Genomic DNA, 23,614 nt, shown 5'->3' with positions numbered 1-23,614 from the left:
TTCTGGTAGATCTGCAATCTGACTGAAACAACATGTGTGAGCCAAAACAGACACTGATGCTCCCCAAAAGGAAAGATGAGGCAAAAGACTGCTCAAGACTGGGGAAGATGGAGTATTGCAGCTTCCAAAAACATGCTTGTAGTGGATAACGTTTAGGAGATAGTATTAAAAAACAAACGGAAAAGCTTTATTGGTCATATAACTTGAGGTATAAACTGCAAGGGATGACCCCCACCCCGAGAATTATCTTTTACTTCATGCATGTTCAAGAATAGGCCAATATGTAGCCTTGCCTGTATTAACAAGTTTTTGTTAGCTCATCTGTACCAACATTTACATCATATCATATAAAACACTAACTACAGACAGGGCATCTTTAACAGTTACTCATAACCATAAACCTGAGAGTTGTTGTCTATGATACCAGTCCTGATCTGTGCACAACAGCATTTACAGCAATTAACTTTTCTAAAAACTAAGGGCAGACGGAATTAGCAATTGTATGTTTTAGTGGGTTTTACTTATTTTTTTTAAAATATTTTTTATTGTTATTATTGAGAAAAAGTTACAATTATATAAACATATTCTATACATTTCCCCCTCTTTTATTTACATTCACCCCTGTGCTCCCCTTCCCCAGAGCCATCTCTTCTTCTGTAGTCCCACCAAAAGTTCAATTCTTCATTTGGAGGTAAATTCCCATCTTCTTTTTCCAATAATTTTTCTAGAAATTTTCTCCAAATAATTTCAAAATCATTTTTTTCCATAATCCCTTCTTTACTTTTAAATTTGATGTTAGCTTGTCATTCAGTGTCATTCGCCAAACTTCTTTATACCATTCATTAATTTGTATTTTCATTTCTCCTTTCCAATATTTTGCAATTAATAATCTAGCTGCTGTTAATAGCATGTCTATTAAATTTTTTTCCTTCTTATCTTTCTCATCCTCTTTTTTAATTAAAAGTAATACTTCCACTGGATTCCTTCTAATTTTTATATTTATAATATTTTCTATTTCCCTTATGACCAATTCCCAAAAACCTTTTACATGTTTACAATCCCACCACATATGCATGTAGGTTCCAATTTCCTGGCACCCTCGCCAGCATTTTTCATTATTATTCTTATTCATAATATTTAACCTTCTTGGTGTTAAATACCACTTCCAAATTAGTTTGTAATAATTTTCTTTTATTCTAATTGACATGTTTTTTAATTGTCTTGTTTTCCATATCTCCTCCCATTCTTTTTCCGTTATCTTTGTTCCTAATTCCTCCTCCCATGATTCTCTTAATGTTAGTCTTTTCTTTTTTTCTATGTCTTTAATTAGTATTTTATATATTTTACTTGTTGTTCCTTTTAATGGCTCACTATTTCCTCTTTTTAATGCTTTTATTATTAATTCCTCAAATTGCGTTATTTGTTTTCCAGTTTTATTTCGGGCCCACCAGTTTTCATTCCATTTTTCTAATTGAATCCAATGAATCCAAGAAACATTTATTCCTCTCAATTCTTCTCTCATTTTTACCTTTTCCATTTTTTGTTCTATCCAATTTCCTACCCTTTTTAGTTCCCTTTTTTCTAATTCTTTATCTAGCGTTCCTTTTAGTTCCTTTGGGAAATCTTTTTCCATTATTATTGGCGTTAAAACTGAATTCTTATTAATTAATTGTCCTTTATATTTATTCCATATTTCCATTATATTTCTTAATGATATATTTCCAATTTGTTTTATCTCTTTCTTTGAGATTTCCTTAAAGAATATGTTATCCTTCCTCCACTCAATTGCCTTATTCCCTGATTCCATCCATTCCAAACCTTCTCCATCCATCATCTTCTCTACTACATATCTTAATTGGTTTGCCTCATAATATTTTTTTATATTCGGAAGGCCCAATCCTCCTTCTTTTTGGGGCTTGTACCAAATTTGTTTGTTTAATCTGTTCTTTTTACCATTATTGCAATATTTGTTTATCATTTGTTGCCAGTTATTTATTTCCTTTTCTGAAATCGTTAATGGTATCATTCTGAACAAGAAATTTATTTTGGGTAAGACTTTCATTTTTACTAGGGCTATTCTGCCGAACCATGATAATCGCAGATTATTATAATCCTTTAACTTCACCTCCATGTGTTTTCTTAATTCTTCTAGATTTTTCCTTTCTATGGATTTTAGATCTTTGGTTATGATTATTCCAAGGTATTTTATATTTTCTTTTACGCTTATTCTCATGTCTTTTATATCCATCTGCTTTTTAAACTCCTCTTCCTCCTGCTTGGTATAATTAAATAACATTGCTTCTGATTTATTCCAATTTATCTTCAATCCAGTTGCCCATTCAAATTCTGTTAAATGTTTCTTAATTATTTCCATTTTCTTCATTATCTCCTTAATTGTTATCAATGTGTCGTCCGCAAATAAGCTAATTTTTCCTAACTTTGTTCCTATGCCTTCTAATTCCTTGTCTTTTCTTATTACATTAGCTAGTAATTTTACTTATTTTTAAGCACCTAGTTGTGTAGAAATCGTGGCATTTGCAGGTCTTCTTCAGGACACACAATATCTTGAGTCAATCCTGTGGGTTACTCTAATTTTCATTACTTTATAACATGAATGCAGTTTTCAAATAATTTTTTTAACATTGATTCTATCTGGGAGAATAATGCAAAGGTTTTAGCTCTCAGGTGATATTTTCTTCACAAATGCCCTGATCTGACTGACAATCTTTCATGAAAGGCAAAGAAACTGTGACATACACATGGAGATTTCCAACCTATAATCGTCTTCCCACCCAATTGAAGGGAGCAATTAAGCCACTTTGTGTGCTTTTTGTGGAACTTTTTTCTCCACTAAAAAACCACAGCAAAATCCCCTTATACAGCAGCTCTATAGGGAAGTTTGGACAAGCATATATGGAGCTTTGCATTATTTACTTATTGTATATTTATACTATCTTACTTCTACAATGAAATAAGCCACTAATATTGATTTCCAAATGCATTACTTTTCCTATAGCCACACCACGTAGGTATGGATTGGGAAATCCATAGTTGCTTGTTTATAAAGCTATTGTCCTCCCAACCCTGTTATATGCCTGTGAAATGTGGATTGTCTACAGACGTCACACTCAACTTCTGAAAAGATTTAATCAGCATGGCCTCGGAAAAATCCTGCAAATCTCTTGGAAAGACAGGTGGACAAATGTCAGTGTGCTGGAAGAAGCAAAGACCACTTGCATTGAAGCGATGCTCCTATGCCATCAACTCCGCTGGACTGGCCATGTTGTCCAAATGCCTGATCGCCATCTCCCCAAGCAGTTACTATACACCCAACTCAAGAACAGAAAATGGAATGTTGGTGGACAAGAAAAGAGATTTAAAGATAACCTTAAAAACTGTGGCGTAGACACTGAAAACTGGGAAGACCTGGCCCTTGAGCGCTCCAGCTGGAGGTCAGCTGTGACCAGCAGTGCTGTGGAATTTGAATAGCCATGAATGGAGTGCGAAAGGGAGAAATGTGCCAAGAGGAAGGTGTACCAAGGTAACCCTGATGGGGACCGCCTTCCACCTGGAAACCGATGTCCTCACCGTGGAAGAACATGCAGGTCAAGAATAGGGCTCTACAGTCACATATGCATTCCCTGCCAAGACACTACACTTGGAAGGCCATCATACTTGGACAATGAGGGATCACCTAAGTTCATGTACCATGAAAGACAGCTCAAAAATGTAAACATCAAGTTATTCTACATTAGTAAGCCAGTTCCATCAAGCTCTGGCCTTTTGTATGGTAAATTGGTGCAATAAAGCTCCCCATGCAAGATCAGGCAACATCCAAACTATTTTGCATTACAACAGGTATAGTTCATACGAACACACTGTTGCTCTGAAAATTTGTTCTACATACCACCGCTGACAACCAAGCCGAGGAGAGACAGCGAAGCCCACAGCATGACCCCTGCTAGTCCGAAATTTAAAAGCTTTTGATCTGGAAAGTCTTGGCTCTAAGTATTCTAAGTATTTCTTCTGTTCAGGCATTGATCAGACTCATTTGTCTTCTGACCAGATGCTAAGTGTTAGCAGGGATACATATGTTTAGAAGTACATTTTTTTAAAAAAGTCCTAATTTCCCTGCAGTGTTCAACTTTGCAGGGTACTGGATAGATTCCCTCCCAGCCTGTTGTTAGAGCTTAGATCAGTTACAATGGCCACTAGCCAGGGAATGGACTTTAGTGGACCTACTGCTACTGGCTAGGGGCTGGTGGAACCCTTCTGCCAACCTCAGCAGCCAGGCTGAAAATGAGCAAAACAGCCGGGCTTTACAAGAGTTCACCTGCTGGTATGATTTGGGTTTTTGCTAAGGGAAATTCATGAAATGCACGGGGGTGTTCCTTGGCACAGCTGCATTCTAGCATACCTTAGATATCACGGAAGCAGAAATTCTAACATTAAAATTGATAGGTCCTATGAAGTGAAATGTAAGTTTAACATGTGCACATATATTTTATCATAGAATTAATAACATTGCACAGATCTTGGTATATTTTAATTGCAATAATAGCTCATCAAAACAGTGTGGCCTTATTAAAAAGTCTTACCCGTTATGGTTGCTTTGTTGATGGATGGTTGGTTACACATGGGTGATCGTCTGACAAAAAGAGAAAAAGAGTAGAAAACTTACATTCTGGCAGAAAGCAATTTGTATTAATATAGTTGTAGGAGGGCATGCATTTTTAAGTAGTAAACAAAAAGAACGTAAGGCAAAACTAATGGAGTCAAGGAAGTTTGGGAACAGGTCGGATCTGCAGTACACTGTTGTAACAGTTTCTTAAAACTAATCAACATATTATGTATCTTAACACTTTTATTGTTGGGTATTGTTGATGGAATGGAGCCCCTGGTGGCGCAGTGGGTTAAACCACTGAGCTGCTGAACTTGCTGACCAAAAGGTCAGTGGTTCAAATCCAGGGAGCGGAGTGAGCTCCCGCTGTTAGCCTCAGCTTATGCCAATTTAGCAGTTCAAAAAACATGCAAATGTGAGTAGATCAATAGATACTGCTCCAGCGGGAAGGTAGTAACGCTCCATGCAGTCATGCCAGCCACATGACCTTGGAGGTGTCCACGGACAACGCTGACTCTTTGGCTTAGAAATGGAGATGAGCATCAACCCCCAGAGTCGGACACAGCTAGACAATGTCAGGTAAAAACCTTTGCCTTTACGTATTGTTGATGGAGCATGGGGATAGGCTAACTTATTGTTTAGCTACAAATAAAGGCTTTCATTTTCTTCATTCTTCCAGAGTACTTTTTTCAGCATTATTAATTCCATTTCAGTTATCTGATGATAAGAAATGGGGGTTTCAACATCTCACAGCTGTTTCCCAAGTCCAAAACAAGACAAAGGAAGGGTGAAGGAAGTAATGACATTACTTATATTTCATGTAGTAACTCAATGAATATTTAAATGCTAACCAGAATGGGCTTAAGCATGATAAATATGCCCTAATTGATATTGTGAAGATAAAAGGACTAGTTATAATATATGTTGCCTTTTTATTGTTTCAAAGATTGAAATTATACAGGCCCAGCAAATTAATAATAAGAAAAAGGGGGAAAATGCAAGAAGATTGGCTGATGAAAATATGTGAAGTAGTTGAGATGAACAAATTGACAATATTGACTAAGGAGAAACCCTTGACTAAATTCATGAAATACTGGGACATATTATTTTTTATACAGCAAAGAGGGAGACAATCTTTCGTTATTTGTTTTCTGATATAGAAGAGTGTCATTAGAAGCCAAAAGACAGAAAGAATGTGATAAAGGAACTAACAAATAAGAAGTTAAAATCAATGAATGGGAGGTTTATGGATTAGCTTAATAGAAGTTTTTTTTAGCATGTGTATCATTTGTATATTACAGAAAGATGTGTTAGTTACTTTCGTATATAATGAAAAATATTTTATGGTAGTTTTAATTTCATTTTATGTATTTGTATTTTATAAGTATAATTATTTGATTGTATGTTTGAACAAAAATCATTTACAAAAAAAGAGTCACTGACTCCATGTGGAGAGAACAGCAGAAAGCCTTGAAAAGTATTTGTTCTTGTTCACAATACAGAAAAAAGAACATGCTAAAGGGTCGAGTTCATTCTACGAAAAGTGTTCATGTGATTGTTTGTATATGTATCTGAAATATGTCCAGGCATATTTGACTACACTGGGGTTATAGGGGTCAGGGGTCAATTGCCCCCAGTCACGACTCCTCTGTACGTTGCATTCTCTCAAACAAACTCAAATATACCAATTTTCCTCTGTTGTCACTCTCAAAAAGACAACAGAAAGTGATGTCATCTCATGTCCTATCACCATTTTGAGAAGGAGTGCATAAGAAAATGGAAGTGTTTGGATATAGTATGCACTTATGGGGATGGGGTGGGTTTGTTGACACATGTTGGGATGCTTTTTTGAAAAACAAAACAAAAAACAGGACTGGTGGATAACTTCAAGGGCCATGAATATGGAGCTCAAAAACTGCAGGCAATCCGTTGGCTGTATTCCAGAATTAGGTGTACTGTTGCATTTCCACTCTCTTTGACTACTTAGTTGCGTCAGCCATTGTGTGACTGGGCATTTCCCATTCCCCTCCCAAAAACGTTCTATGAAGTAGAAGGGGGGAGGAACAACATCAAGCAAATAATATCTGTTGACACAGACCTTGCTGCCACAAATATGGAGGAAAGGAGGGGAGGGATGAAACATGTGACTACTACATATTTAATATCACTTGTAATGTTGGCATAAGTGAAGCAAGGTTACTGTGCATTGGATTGCTGGTTGTTTCCATGATTGCAAACTTATATTCCAAATGGAACGATGGTTGCCACCTCATTAAAAGTAACATTTCAGGTCATCTTATAACCTATGGTTAGACTATATGTTCTGGACCACAACTTCCAACAGCACTTCAGTCCTACACATTCAGAGGGCACAAGGTCAGAGATGGTTTATGTACACATAATAACACAGAGATATTAAAAGTATGTTATGAAGAAGGGGAGGAAACTGAAACAGGCCATACTTACTTGCTGGGTGCTCGATCCTGAAGATTGGTTAATGCAGCAAAATTATTCCGTACAGTACGTAAGCTGGCCAGCACCTGTAGCAAATAAAGATGAAGATGTTTCATTTCCTGGATCTTCAGGTATGCTGCCCATTTCCCTCTGTTCCATTTGGACATAAACAGGAACCTTTCAAAACAGACTAGTAAACTTTCCAGGATTATTGTGGTGTACAAAGCCTTTGACCGTTCTTTGACAATGCAGCTTTTGTAAATGCAGAGAAAGGAGTTTTGCGACTTTCTTTCTTACCAAAGAAACCATTATTCAAAGATGAGGGAAATTTCTTACAAAACATTCTTTGTCTCTCTCTGAAATAATTGAGCTTTGAAAAGAACAGGCCCTTGGTGTGCAGTACCCTTTGCATCACAATCATCACAAAAAGAACTTTTTACTTTTGACATCAAATCAACATAAAAGTCATTATCAAATAAATTGATGTGACCCCTGTTCATGGGCGCCAGACAGATATATGTCTGTGTAAACAGTTGTGGGGGCACACCTTAAAGCAGGGGTCCTCAAACTTTTTAAGCGGAGGGCCGGTCTACAATCCTTCAGACTGTTGAGGGGCCGGATTATCATTTGAAAAAAATACAAACAAATTCCGATGCACACTGCATATGTCTTATTTGTAGTGCAAAAACAACAACAACAACAACAACAACAACAACGAAAGAACAATACAATATTTAAAAATAAAAACAATTTTAACCAACATACATTTATCAGGATTTCAATGGGAAGTGTGGTCCTGCTTCTGGCCAATGAGATAGTCAAGTTAATTAGGGTTGTTGTTGTTGTTGTTGTTGTTGTTGTGTGCCTTCAAGTCATTTCAGACTTTGGATGAGCCTAAGTCTAAAATTTATTTATTTATTTATTATTTACTGCATTTATTTACTACATTTGTATCACACCATTCTCACTCCAAAGTGGCTTACAAATTATATGTACATAGCACAATATTAGCATTATATATTGCTATATTGAACTATACCACTATACTGTAATATTATTAGTAATATTATATGTAATATAGAATATATAATCAATATTATTATATGGTATTATTATTAGTGTTATATTGTATTACATTATAATATTATTATCAATATTATATGTATATACAATATATTATATTATAAAACTGAGGGCGGGGGCCAGGTAAATGACCTCGGAGGGCCGCATCCGCCCCCCGGGCCTTAGTTTGGGGATCCCTGCCTTAAAGTATTTACAATGAAATGGTTATTGCCTTATTCACATGACAGCAGCTTGGTGACAGAAAGCAGTGAGAGAAATGACCCGAATAGACTAACAATATGTCCAACTCGGGCAGTGATAATAACCTAAATGGGGAAGTCTAGTGGAATGCATACCCGCTGCTTTTGCAACCCTTCGTTAGGGGCAGAAGTTGGGAAAAAATTGCTACTGGTTAAGCTGGCTGGGAGATTTTCGCTATAGTCTGAAACAGTAATTTTTTCAAATATTGCTTAGAGGTATATTGGAAACAACACAACTGACCATGTGCCAAAAGTAGTTCATGATATGGCAGCCTGATAGTCAACACATACACACATCAGAAAATTATAAATCCTTAGGGCAAGGGTGGGTAAAGAAAAGCCCTGGGCTCTTTCTAGAGCCCTTGAAAACTTCAGACTTTCCAGAGTCTCTCAGAACACCCAAAGCAGTGACAATGGATTGTATTTATTGGATAAATAGGCTGCATGCCCCTCTTCCTTCTATTTAATACATTTAAAACCAGAAGTGGGCTTCTGGTCATTTCTCATTTTTTTCCCCTTTGGCAGTTGTTGTTTAGCAAGGCCATACCCTAGATGCACCAGATCTTATCTGATCGTGGAAGCTAAGCAGTACCAGCCCTAGTACTTGTTTGAGAGTCCACCAATGAATGCCAGGTGCTTGTAAGCTATAATTCAGAGGAAGGAACTGGTAAAACCACATCTGAGTATTCAAACCCCAAAGTGTCCTAGAGGCAGAGAATTATTTCCTGGTCCTGCTCCAATTCCCCTGCCTTAGGGCGATACACTTACGTCACTGTGTTTCCTGACCATCCTGAAAGGGAAGACACAGAGATATGTGTCTGATAGAACTTATTGGAAAAAGTTCTTCATAACTGACTCCTAGCAACACCTTTTCCTTTCTCCTAGGCCTCAATGCTTCATTGACTGAATAGGATAGAGATGGGGAACCTATGCTCTTTCTGTGTTGTTGAATTATAACTCTCACCACAATGAATGCTTATAGAAGCGGGAGCTGGAGGGTGTTGAAGTCCATCTGGAGGACAGTATCTTAGATAAGGCTGTGTCAGTTCACTGTATCCTGATCCATATGAGTAATAATGGAGGCAGCTTAATTTCACAATAGTGTTTTGGCAAAATAAATTTATAAATTCAACAATAGTTTTGGGATAAACAAAAAAAAAACAGTGGCTTTTTCCAACACATGGCTGGATATCACCTGAAAGCATAATTTACTTCCTTCAATACTTCTATGCAACATTACATCTCATGGGTACCTACCTGAGCAAATGGTGTCACAATCAAGTCATCTCCATGTCTGAAAAATAGAACAGAATAGGATGGAAAAGCATTATTAGATATGACAGAAGACTTCTCCGCAACAAGTGATATTTCACAATCCAACCCACTAACTCAGAAATGAGAACCTTTTGTGAACTCCATCAGTTACTTCATCACCCTGAATTAATTCTAGCTTTCCTATCAGAAGGCTAAAGCATAATATAACTATAGTCTGGTCACTCAGAGATTGGCAAGTCCCATGACTTCAGCTATGCTTATTTAGATTAGTGCACAGCTGTAATGAACAGAGACTGAGGCACTTACAGCTCTGCTGTCTCAGGCTTAAATTCACTAGAGTCTCATTGCTCTAGCATTAGCCAGACATGCCCTGAAACTTGGTAGCACCCATAATTACTTTTTTATTGAAGAGGCCTGCCCATTTAGACTTTGAAAGTGATTTGCATTGAGTGTTACTAACGGAATAATAATTTGTGAGGATTGGACAAGCTAGTCACTGCAAATGACAGGGAAGTGTTTCATACGCTAATAAAAACCCAGTCAAAGTTTTCAAGTGACTCAGATGTCCGCAAACGTGTTGCTGAGTGTATGCTGTTGCTGCAGCAACTGTACCCACATCATAGTGTGACGTCAGAGGAAAGGATCATAGCGCTGAATCTTGGTGAGTGACGGGAAAGAGCAAGGCGATCACTATCACTACCGCAAGATACCTATCTTCTGTTGTGACCTAAAGTATTTATTACCCTCTCAAGAAAAAAAAAATAGAGTCATGCAAAAGTTAATGCAAGGTGATACACCTTACTTTTTGATATTTTGCATTAAGTTACCAGGGAACTGAACACAGTATGAACCCTGTATCCATGGGGGATACATTCACAGACCATGGATATTGTTAAACCTTATCTAAATGAAGAGTTTCTCATCAAAGAATAATGTAGTAACATTGGAGGACCTAGAACATGGCCAGAGAGGACATGTTTCATTGGATGTAGATAAATGAAACTGTGGACACTGGTCCTGTGGCATTGGGGGTCTTACAGCATTAAGAAAAACACTGAAGAGCTGGCATAACATAATGTCAGATCCTGGAACAGCACAAGGTACTATATAGCTCTGTCATGCTGGATGAAGCTATCTGTCCTTTCTCATTTTCCAAACTTTCACCTGCAGGCACATCCACCCTCTTCCAACATTGCTTTACAGGAGATGAGGAAAAAAGGGGCATCCAGCTCTGTTCTTGTTGCCTAGACCTATGCATCACATCCTTCTATTCCCAACTGGTTAAAAGGCTGGAAGGTAAGAAAGGACATGTACTTGCGTCCTTCATGTCAGAGTTGTATAATAATAATAAAACTTTATTTATACCCCGCCACCATCTCCCCGCGGGGACTCGGGGCGGCTTACATGGGGCAGAGGCCCAAACAACATAGGACAAAACATAGGCAACATAATACAAATCACACTATAAAAAGATAAAACAGTAATACAATATATTAATTAAAACAAAAATACAGGATAAAAAATTGCATTTAAAACACAAATGATAAAATCGTAATAAATACGAGATAGCTGATTAAAAACCCTCTGGGGCTGATTAATTAATGACTGTATCTCCAAAGGCCTGCCGAAACATCCAAGTCTTCAGCTGTTTCCTGAAGGAAGGTAGAGAGGGAGCCAACCTAATCTCTTGTCTTGGTATGGTATCTTGTCTTGTTCCATGATCTGTTCAGAATTAAATCATCCTGTATCTAACCTGGTAATCTTATCATCTTTGTGTGTAAAATCATCATGTGGAGTAAAAGCAAACGACCAAACCAACCATTACAATATAGAGAGCTTGACAGTAATGAATAACAAGTGAGAAAATACATGGGGTTTGAAGATACTGGTTACCAGGATGTAACAACACTGACTTCAAAAGTAATGTTAACAAGTTGGAATTGAATTTTATTGGTTAAATACAGGAGCAGGCAACTTTCAAGTGTTGAATTTGGGTCCCCTAAGATCCCCTGGAACTCTTGGGAACTCCACCTACTCTCACCACACCCAATTCCCCCCCATGCTTCCTTAAGATTAACCATGACAGTCTATTATTTATGTACCAATACTCTATACAGTGATGCCTTGAACTGAGCTCTTAACTCAAAATGCTCTTATCTCAAAGCAAATCTACCCATTGAAATGCTATTAATCTGTTTCACCCCACCTCCCAAAACTCTCCCATTTTTGTTATGTGTTTTTAAAGAAGAAAATGTATTTTATACATAATAGATAATGTATAAATGCACATTCAAATGGAACATTAAAAAAGAAAAATTAACTTTAAAATGGTAGAAGCACAAAGTTGTGGCAAGGAAACACAAAACACAGTGTGAAGAGGCAGAAGCATCATTTTCTTCATACTGTACTCATTTCAGCCTCCCTTCCTCTCTTGCTCCCTCTCTTTTCATGAAACCACATATATCTGGAATAAAACCCACCAGAATTCAACTAACCCAAAGTTCCTCAAAGCGGGCAAGAGCAAAGCAGACAGCAATCTCAGGGGTGGCCCCTCGGCCGTGGAACTCCCTCCCTAGTGACACCAGGCAGGTCCCATCCCTCCTGGTTTTTAGAAAAAAAACTTAAGACCTGGCTTTTTGTGCAGATGTTTGGTGAATAGAAAACTACGAAATGAGACTTTAACAACTTGAATAATGGACTATGGATTTTGGAAAATGATTATGGATAAGTATGAGATCATGACTCGGCATTTATATGGTTTTTAATCTGTTTTATTGTTTGTGGTTTAATAGTTTATATGTTTAGACTGTTTTATACTTTGATGGATGTGTTTTCTCTGTGTCTGTGTGGCATTAAATTTTCTGCCGAATTTTGTAAGCTGCCTTGAGTTCCCTCTGGTGTGAGAAAGGCAGGGTAGAAATAAAGTAAATAAAATAAATAAATAAATCTCTCAAAGCATACAAGAGCATGAGGCACGAGGCACAGAGGCTGCTCCCTTGAAACCCTAAAGTCCCATACTCCTTGCACTAGTGAACCCTCATTCTAGCTCTTAACTCAAAATGCTACCTTTATCTCAAAGCAAAACAGGGCCAAGCAACAGCTCTTAACTTAAAACGCTCTTTAGTTGGGATGCTCTTAAGTAGAGGTTCTGCTGTATTTACAACACAGAAACAATGAGCAGCCTATTTTCCCCCTTTTCAAGCAGCATTATAGATCACAGATTAAATTTTCAGAACACTGGACAATGTAATGTCACACATTTATATCCGGATAGCAGCAGGAAGGAAAGTCATGTGGTTGTAAATATAGAAAAGGCTGCTAACCTTCAAGGGTATAGATAAAAAATAACAAAGAACCTCATTGATATGAGCAAAAAAAAAAAAAAAAAAGGAGTCCAACAGAACTGGTGTTTTTCCATTAATAGGTTTATTAATGCCTCTGTTTAGAAGACCCAAATATGAAAAAAAATGTGACAAAACGATGTGTGTTAAAATTTTGTGATATGGAAATGATTGATTTTACTGTATATTTACATGATTTTATGGAAGCAATTCTTCTTTGAGTTATGTGAGGTTTCCACCTCAGACAGCAGAACAGGCGGGGCAAGTGAATTGTATGAAGCTGCTAGGAGTACTCCAACAGAAAGTAATCCCAATAGCCTTTGTTCTTCCATCTTGTGTCAAATGGGACTTTTTACTCCTTCACTGGGCTTGGTTTTCACAGGTACTACATCATTCCAAGTCTTGCCAAAAAGTGCATAGGGGAAGGAGGAGGAGAACAGAAGGAAGGAGGCCAAGAAGCCAAAAAGGAGGGGGGAAGTAGACAGGAAGCTTTGAAACTGTCTTATAATAAGTAATGTTGCCTTATCCCAACTAGTTTGGTCTACTTTGGTTTGGGAATGGTTTTCCCAGTATCTCACAGAGAAGTATTACTTGAAATGCTAGTGATTAAAGCTTCCGCATATGAAACTGTCCTCTGTTGCTAGGTTTTACTCTCAGGTAATGGATGGATAAATGGATAGAGGGATAGAGTCCCCAATTAGCAGGATCAAAATGATTAGATTATCTTGGAAAATTTCAAGAAACAAAGGAAATTTGAATAGTCTGGAATAGTTTCATTGTTGCATTGTGAATGAAGATCTGACTTGTCCATATGAAAAATAATTACCATCTCATTTCTATATAAAATAGTTTGCTCTTGGTGTGTGCCAGTTATTTGTTTTCCTTTCATGGTAAACCTAAAGTGAACCCATCACAGAGTTTTCTTGGCAAGATTTGTTTGGGTGTGGGGGTGGTCCTTAGCTTTTCTCTAAGGATGCTAAGTATTCCAAAATGTATATCTATTAGTAAATAGGAAGATATATAAGGTTTCTGGAACTTGGTGTAATCATTTGTTCTTTTTTATGGTGGTGCATTAAATGGCTACCCTATAAACCTTACAGAAGAAGGTTTAGGAGGGCCTTGTTGTGAGAGCATAATCTGATCAAAAGCAAATCCATGTATATGATTTGGATCTGATTCACAATCATCGGACAGTCCATCCTAATAGATGCAGTCACCAGCAATTTATAGACTCGGCAGCTATGAAATGAAAAAGTCATAGTGTAATCTAAAATTAGTATCAATAGAAACTCTAAGCTACCAGTGAGAAACTGACAAAAGTAAAACAAAAGTTTATTTTGAAACAGGGTCAATAAAGAAAGAAAAAAATCAAAAAGAGGAGAAAAGACACTACAAAACAAAGGTAAAGCTTGGAAGCCAAGGTATAAGCACAGGTGAGCTTCACACAGCTTTATTGACCAAGGAGTTCGATGCCAAATGCCAAGTTCAAACAGAGAATAAAAAGAGTTCTTGAACATTTCTGGGCAAGATGTGAAAAGTTTATTTTTTGGTGATTTTCCAAATGTGATTTTCCTGCTTCTTAGCAAGAAGTTGGACTGGATGGCCCATGAGGTCTCTTCCAATTCTATGATTCTATGGTGAGTTCAAGATATCATTCAGAAAAGAAAGTGATCTTCTGAAGCGTTGCTGTGTCTAATCTTGCAATATCTGTAGACAGTCTTGCCACAAGACAGATATGATGACTATATTTGTTCGTTTGTTTGTTTATGTCAGTATTGCCCAAACTGTGGCATTCTCTAGGCAATAGTTATAGAATCATAGAATCATAGAATAGTAGAGTTGGAAGAGACCACATGGGCCATCTAGTCCAACCCCCTGCTAAGAAGCAGGAAATCGCATTCAAAGCACCCCCGACAGATGGCCATCCAGCCTCTGCTTAAAAGCCTCCAAGGAAGGAGCCTCCACCACGGCCCCGGGGAGAGAGTTCCACTGTCGAACAGCTCTCACAGTGAGGAAGTTCTTCCTGATGTTCAGGTGGAATCTCCTTTCCTGTAGTTTGAAGCCATTGTTCCGTGTCCTAGTCTGCAGGGCAGCAGAAAACAATTCTATGATTCTATGAATTAGGCTAGTTTTCTCCAGCCAAATGAAATTCATCAGTACCCTTAGCATGATGTCCATGCTCCTTCCAACAGCACTTTAGGCATTCATTCATTTATCCATGGGCTCTGAAAGGGGACCCATGTAATTAGGATTCCCATTGTGTGTGGAGTGAACATCTTTTCAAATGTCACAAGTGAACACGCCAAAATGAAGCTGGCAAATACAGTTCTACATTTCTTCCTCAATACATTGCGAGTATGCATGTGCACCATTCATCTGAGCACCACTTCAATTGTGGGTCACACTGCAATATGGGCCATATATCTGGATTTGCATCTTCCCATGGCAAGTATTTAGAGCTGAATTGGCTCCGGACCATTGGTTTCTGATCTCCAAGCTAACTTCAAAATAAGATTATGGTTTGTATCTTGATCTCTCTATGAAGAAGACCATATTTCAGAAGAAAAACAAAGTTTTCCTTGAGGTCCCTCTGAGAATGCTTGTCACATTGAAGGGAAAGTATTTGTAATATTAAGGCATTAACTTTATGTCATTTCTACTAGTTATAATTTAGCAAGGTAATTAACATAATATCTCATTTTAATGAAAAAAATATTCATACAGAAACAGCAATCTAGTCACTGGAATGGGAAAGAAATCTTTAAAAGAAAACTGCAGAAATTTAAGTGATGTCCTATTCCGCCACCACATTAGCAAAATAAAAGAAAGTTGTAGCTTTGTTGCCATTTCCCAATTATTTTCATTTCTGTATGTTTTAAATTGTCATTTTGAAAAAGTGTGCACAATTCTCCATGCCTGAATCAGTAACCTTTTGAATCAAGATAGGATTTTTTCCACTTTTACATTGAGAGCACTAGAGGGAGAAGTAGATTTCATGCATGATTGCATAAGCTATGAAGTGCCTGATAGTCTCAAAGAGTACATGCAAAAGCTCTGCTAATCAGAGCAAAAACATAACATCTCTCGAATAAGTAGGATCATTGACCAGAGCAGCCCTACCATTAAGCAAAGAGAGGAAGTCACCACAGACAGTTGGCTCTGGCACAGCATGAAAGGGTAACACATTAGTATAAATGTATGTATAGACATTATTCTTGCTATATTTTTAGTACCAAGGATGGAGCACCTCCTTGTAGGATATTTTTTTTTAAAATAATCATATTCTAAAATTAGCTTTGAGTACTGTACATAAGGTGCTCTGTTTCAGGCATGGTTTACTTGTTACAACTTGAAACCCCAATGGAGACACATGTCAAAATCACCCCACAGTTTCTATGGAGTATTGGGGACAATTTCTAGGGAAATAATTACATAAGGATTTGTTGTTATTTGCTATCAAACTGACTGACTTATTACAATATGATGAATGAGAGATTGCCAAAAGTCATTAACTGGCCTGCTCAGCTCTTGCAAACCCAGGGTTGCGACTTGTTTGATTGAATCAATCCACCTGTGACATGATCTTCCTTCTTCCCTGCTGTCTTCTATATTACTGAGCATTATTGTCTTTTTGAATGATTCTAAGTCTTAGTCTTCTTATGATCATAGTCTCAATTTTTTTTTATAAATAACTGAGTCAAAGCATAGAGCATCTCTGAAAAATGGAGAGTGCAGGTGTTTGTTCTCCTGAGCCCCCATCACTTACACCTCCCAGTCTCTGATACATAAACTCTTCATTAGGATTCAATCAGCCAGCATTCATGCTGCAATTGACATGTAGGCTACCATTTCAGCACAGTCTCTATGGGCAATGGATCACTGAAATGTAGTAACAGGATTAAGCTGTAATTCTGAATTTTGGCTGAAATCTGTTTCCTTGTGCTTTCCACTTATCAGTTCCAATCACCAAATGAACAGGGATTGCATAGAATACTTACATATCACTAGCAATGGAGGAGTTCCTAGACATGGACTTTGGAGAGAGGTCATAGTCACTATCAGACCGATAGAGGAAGGACTCCCGGCGTTGACTGTGAACAAAGTTAGCCTGTAGAATAAGCCCTGATCCAGGGCTTGTCATGGGATCCAAGGGACTCCGTCCCGATGAGGTGCCATTGTCTACGTCAAAACTGTAACAGAAGAAGAAGGAAAAAATCAGTGCTATTGTATAGAACCAACAGTTTCATTGACAACAAATTTAGGCCACTTCCTTACTATCATAGCAATCTGATACCACTATAATTGCCATGGCTCCATCTTATGCAACCATGGTTATGTGATTTATTTAGAATTTTCTTCTGCAGAGTCCTAGTGCTGCAAGAATCTACAAATCTGATAATCTTATCAGCTAGAGCCACAACAGACTGTTATAATTGTGTGTTGTGAAAGAGACCCTACAGTAGAGTCTCACTTATCCAACCTTCACTTATCCAAAGGTCTGTATTATCCAACGCAGTCTGCCTCCCGCTCGGATCCACAGCTGTTTCTCTAGGTAGCAACACACAGCGGGCCAACATGCCCAACAATAACACAAGTGTAGCCATGCTCCCAAACAAGTGGCAGACTTGTTGTAAAACATGATGTTTTGGTGCTTAAGTTGTAAAATCATAAAGTAATTTGATGTTTAATAAGCTTTTGCTTAATGCATCCTTATTATCCAATGTTTTCGCTTATCCAACGTTCTGCCAGCCTGTTTATGTTGGATAAGCGAGACTATACTATAGTTATCACCCAAACCTTTTTTACTGCTTCTGTCTTCTCCCTGCTGGGTCAAACCACAACTACTCACCCAGTTAAGGGCTGGTAGCACTAGTTTAATGATAGAAAAGCACAAAAGAAATGCAAAAATCCAAAAAGAAAACCCACCAGAAGAATTACTGTCATCATATTCAATTTTAAATCAGTGTTTCTTAGCTGTTTTGGACCACCCCCCTAGGAAAATGCATATAACCACATATTTCAAAATAACAGGAAATAAATCAAAGGGGGGAAATCCAAAGGTTTTTGTGCCTAGTTCACAGATGGCTCTGCTACTTATTCATGCCTAGGGGTCCATGGACTACAGGTTAAGAACCCCTACTTTAATTGAAATAATTTTATTAAGTTTACAGCAGGACCTATTCATTTATGTGATGGTAAATTACACCTTTATTTTATTTGTTGTACAAGTATTTCTATTTTGCCTTTCCTCCAAATGGAAAAAAAAATCTCATCCTCTCCATTTGTACCCTCATACAATCCTGAAATATATAAAACATGAGCTTTATAGTCCAGTAGTGATATGGTCCAGTGGGGATTTGAACCTGGCATATCCGGGTCCTATTTTAGAACATCAACCACTATACCGTCTTGGGTTCCTTTTGTTTTTCTTTACTTGCTTGTAGGGATAGCCCAATGTGCCTCCCAGAGGTTTTAGACTAGAAACAAGACTCAAATAATCAGTTTTGCGGGACATTTCTTTCTTTTCTTTTAAAAAAATCACTATTATGCATTTCAGAGCCCTTGGTGGTGCAGCTGATTAAATCGCTGAGCTGCTGAACTTGCTGACTGAAAGATCAGTGGTTCGAATACGGGGAGCAGGGCGAGCTCCCACTGTTAGCCCTAGCTTCTGCCAACTTAACAGTTCAAACACATGCAAATGTGAGTAGATCAATAGGTAGCGCTCCGGTGGGAAAGTAACAGCGCTCCATGCAGTCATGCCAACCACATGACCTTGGAGGTGTCTATGGACAACGCCAGCTCTTTGGCTTAGAAATGGAGATGAGCACCAACCCTTAGAGTTGGACATGACTAGACTTAATGTCAGGGGAAAACTTTAATTTTATTATGCATTTCTCAAAACTGAAATAAGTCTTTGGAAAAAAGAATGAGATTGTGGCAGTAGTGGTAAATTTGTTTTCTTGTGTGGATATAAATCCCTTCTACTTAATATCCAATCCATGCAGGCAGATACCCACATGGGTGTTCCTTTTTTTGAAAGTTTCTTCTCTGCTTCCTTTTTTTCAGGGTATTTGCAATTATATGGTTTTCAGCACACAAACCACACAAATGAATAGTGAATTCAAATAGCTTCCTGTGTGGTGTTTAGTCAATACCTTTCCCGCCCCAGGTTTCCTGGGCAAATAAACACAACATTGCCTTCTGGCACTTTCCCTGTCTTTCCCTGAATATTGTATCTTTTTGAGACTTTTCAGTATAAATGCTAAACATAACACAAACCAAATAATCATAATCATGCTTATTCTAAAATCTAAACATGCAAGTATTATGTTTTCTAAATGAAGCTGCTTTTGAACCTGGTTCAAAATGAATGATGAAAAAACACATATCAAACTGGAAGTAAATATGTGTATTTATATCTTCTATCCAATGATAGTCAAACCTTCCCATGCAGACTGTTGGTCTCTGACCACCTTCAGACTAGATACAACTTTTGTCATAGCATTGCAAATATTCAAATAGATTATTTTTATATCTCTGTGCCAAACGTCAAATTCTTCAGAAAAAAACAGCCCGAAAGTAGAAGAAATGTGCCATTGCATTTCATGGCGTCCATTAACACTATACAATTATTCCACCATAATGTGGTTTGTACATAGGTGAGGCACTAGAATTCTCTGGCTGAGAATTCCAAATACTCATTCCGAAACTACAAATCCTTGAATTTCATAGGATGGGACCATAAAAGCTAATATGGAATCATAAAATTATGATTGTGTTTGTTCATAGTTATTTGGGAGCTGCACAAAAATTGTTCCTGGAACATTTGTAATTTGCTATTTATGCTCAGGTCTTTGTATTGCAGTATACCACTATGGTCACTAGATGGGAGTCTAAAACAACAAGGTAACCAACTTCCACAATATAAATTAGCATTTGTAGCTGGTACTGCTATAGAACCCAGTAGGCTTGCTCAAATAATTCGTTTTCCCCGTTACCCGTTATTAATTCGTTATTTTCGTTTGTTTTGAAGCAATATATGGCATTGGTTGTCCACACGTCTGGATATCGCGGTTTCGAATCGCGAGAGGCCGTTTTTCGTTATGTCGTCGTTTTTTTCGTTAGGAAAAAAAAGCTTTTGCAAATCACCCAAACTCCCACCATTCAGGCCCTTTCCTTTTGCCCCTCAGCAAAAGGGGCGTCACGGGCTCAGCCAATGGGAGGGGGCGAGGGGGAAGGAGGCCGAGGAGGAGGAGGAAGACGGAGGGGGGAAATGGCCGCCGCCGCCGCCGCCTCGCCTCAGCTCAGGCCTGGTGTCTCTCTGTGAGGCGGGAAGGCGGTGGATGGAGCCGGGAATGGAGAGACCGAGAGAGACAGAGAGGGGCCCGGCGGTGAGGTTTTGACGTCTGTGCGAAGCTAGGCAAGTGGGGTTTATATATCTGTGGAAGGTCCAGGGTGGGAGAAAGAACTCTTGTCTGTGGGAGGCAAGTGTGAATGTTGCAATTGGTCACCTTGATTAGCATTGAATAGCCTTGCAGCTTCAAAGCCTGGCTGCTTCCTACCTGGGGGAATCCTTTGTTGGGAGGTATTAGCTGGCCCTGATTGTTTCCTGTCTGGAATTCCCATTTTCTGGGTGTTGTTCTTTTACTGTCCTGATTTTAGCTTTTCTGTAGCTAAAAATGCATATAAAATTGATTCTATAGGGAGGATAAATGATTGGATTTCAACTCCTACAGCTTAGCTTTCTCTGCCAATAATGGTACCATATCAAACTAAACCTCCCAAGATTCTGTAGCAGTGAGCCATCTTGGATATTGTAAGGGATTTTTTATTATTATTATTATTATTATTATTATTATTATTATTATTATTATTAGACCTTGCTCCCAGGAAGGTGCCTTCGCTGTGGCTCCCAACTTATCTATCTATCTACCTTTCCACATATTCTCCACATTGTGTGTATGTGTATGTATATTATATATACATGAGCCCCGATGGCGAAGTGTGTTAAAGCACTGAGCTGCTGAACTTGCAGACCGAAAGGTCCCAGGTTCAAATCCCGGGAGCAGAGTGAGTGCCCGCTGTTAGCTCCAGCTTCTGCCAAGCTAGCAGCTTGAAAACATGCCAATGTGAGTAGATCAATAGGTACCGCTCTGGCGGGAAGGTAATGGCACTCCATGTAGTCATGCCGGCCACATGACCTTGGAGGTGTCTATGGACAACACTGGCTCTTGGGCTTAGAAATGGAGATGAGCACCAACCCCCAGAGTCAGACATGACTGAACTTAACGTCAAGGGATACCTTTACCTTTACCTATACACACACACACACACACACACACACACAAACACACACACACACACACACATATGCAGGGACTATATATATATATACACAGTATATATCACACACACACCAATTTAAAAAAGTTTCAGCCACAAAAACAAAGTTTCTGAAGTAGAACAATGACTTTCACAGTAAAGACAACCCAATTTAACAGGAAATAAGACTTTCAAACCAGGAACAGATTTCTGAAATTATTAAAAAATGATTTATTATAAAAGCTATGAAAATTCGCCAAAAATCAGAGGATAAGGGAAACGTTCCAAATTTTGGTGAGCTATCAGTGTTAAATGTGTTCTACCACTGTACCAAGTTTGAAGAAGATCACTCAAAAAATGAGGGTGGGAGAGTCCTGTAAAGTCCTCTCCCTCTGTGCTGTTTTTGGGAATTGCGCATGCGCGTCCGCCATTAACGAATTAATTTAGAAAATAACGAATTTTCGTTAATTTCGAAATTTTTTGGGGGCAAAATTCGGAAATACCTTCAAAAACGAAACGCTGCCCCCCTCTACTTTTGCAACGAGTTTTGAATCAAATTTTTCGTGGATCGATCAAGCCTAGAACCCAGATATACTACACATACATATTTTGTTTGAAAAATGTTGATTCATAGGACCTGGCCATAAAAGTGAAAATGTCAAGCTTCCAGGAGGATAGACATTGAAAACAGAGGGTTGTCAGTTCATATTAATCATATTTTGCAGTTTACATTGGTATTGAACTGATGTCAAACTTGCAGAATCTGTTTTGGTTTTTCTATCCAGTTTTCTACATGTTGGGGCCAAGTACAAAAGATGACTTAAAATCAGTGGCAGATAAACAGTGAGAATAAGGGAACAGGACATTGACTTATCGTGATAGTTGAGCCAATTATCCTTTTAATTAAAAAAACAAAACTATATTCCTATTTCCACACACCCCTTTTTGCAAAAAGCCTTCTTCATTTCACCAGCCTGACTGGGAGAATAAAAGTTGCTGCCATTGTTAAACCATCGGGCATGAAGTTGGGGAGATTCAGAAATCCTTAGTAATACAGGAAGACCTCCATAACTGAGGAATCCTTATTTGTGCTTTCCCTTCCCACACTCAGGGAAAAATGGTCTCTAGGAATTTGCTAGGTTCTCCAAGTGATTCTTTTAATGTGCTTTCTCCAGAAGTCACTATGGAGGATTTAGCAGTTTCCCAGAGGTTGATAACTCTGTACGAATTTCTAGACCCTCCAGGGCAACTCTATGATATGATTGGATCAGGTCAGGTAATTTAATGGTATTTGACCATATCCATAGTTTCAGGTAACTGGGGTCTGTTCAGTAATATATCCCCCATGGATACGGACATCTTACTGTACTTCAGATAACCCATAGATTTACCAGTACTATATCAATCTTATCTACTTCTTCTTTCCGCCTCTAGTTTACAGTGCTGGCCTCATCAATAAGCAAGGAAAAACTCAACCAATGATCAAAGTTTCTGTTATTTACATGGAATAGAACAGATAGCAGAGAATTGAGAGTAGATATGATTTCAAAGATCAGATTAGTCTAGTGACTAAGTACAACTGTTTTCAACCACATTTTTTCCTCTTGTTCTGGATTGCAGCAAGGTTCCATGTCAAAGTAGCAGTGAATCCAGTCCCAGTTTTAATCCAAATAAGAGTTATATCAGAGACACTGAGCCTATTATAAGGATAGCATTCAGCACCCTGGATAGTTCCATTAAAGTCTGAACCAAAACCTGGATTGCATTGACATGAAAATCCCCCAAAGCCACTATATCAGTGGTTCTCAACTTGTGGGTCCCCAGATGTTTTGGTCTACAACTCCCAGAAATCCTAACAGCTGGTAAACTGGCTAGAATTTCTGGGAGTTTTAGGCCAAAACACCTGGGGACCCACAGGTTGAGAACCACTGTACTATATGAGAGTTGTATTCAAGTAAACGAAAAGGGTAGCATGAATATGAAGGCTAATTTATACAAAGTTATTGTTTTCCTTTTTTTATTAAGCATTTTTAAGAGAGTAGGGCAGGAAGGGGCAAAATGATTAGCTGGATATGATCACTGTTTATATCATAATTCAGTTACAAATTGGGTGGTGTGTGAAGATGTTTCTTTTAATCCTTTAAAGTTATTGAATTGAGTCATATTTGTAGTATATTGAACTCAACAATTTATATGATGAAACAGTGCTAGGTGGATTCTGGTTTTGTAGCTCAGAGTTCTATCTCAAACAATAATTAAACCAGCTTTATATACACTTC

The 23,614-nt window shown here is 38.1% G+C and overlaps 1 protein-coding gene across 12 annotated transcripts in view; it reads right to left on the bottom strand.

Annotated features, from left to right (window-relative positions):
- The window catches only part of pde4d (phosphodiesterase 4D), an 830,388-nt gene that overhangs the window by 120,745 nt on the left and 686,029 nt on the right, over positions 1 to 23,614 (bottom strand). For all 12 annotated transcript variants that reach the window (XM_008102872.3, XM_008102871.3, XM_008102870.3 and 9 more), the window contains 4 exons: positions 17,012 to 17,203; positions 9,655 to 9,691; positions 7,088 to 7,161; positions 4,599 to 4,648 (listed from right to left, as the gene is read on the bottom strand). In XM_008102872.3, the coding sequence (XP_008101079.1) occupies positions 4,599 to 4,648; positions 7,088 to 7,161; positions 9,655 to 9,691; positions 17,012 to 17,203 (353 nt within the window). The remainder of the gene's footprint in view (positions 1 to 4,598; positions 4,649 to 7,087; positions 7,162 to 9,654; positions 9,692 to 17,011; positions 17,204 to 23,614) is intronic.

Source organism: Anolis carolinensis, chromosome 2 (genome assembly GCF_035594765.1).
Source record: "Anolis carolinensis isolate JA03-04 chromosome 2, rAnoCar3.1.pri, whole genome shotgun sequence".
Classification (NCBI taxonomy): domain Eukaryota; kingdom Metazoa; phylum Chordata; class Lepidosauria; order Squamata; family Dactyloidae; genus Anolis; species Anolis carolinensis.
This window is presented reverse-complemented; position numbering and strand designations above follow the sequence as displayed.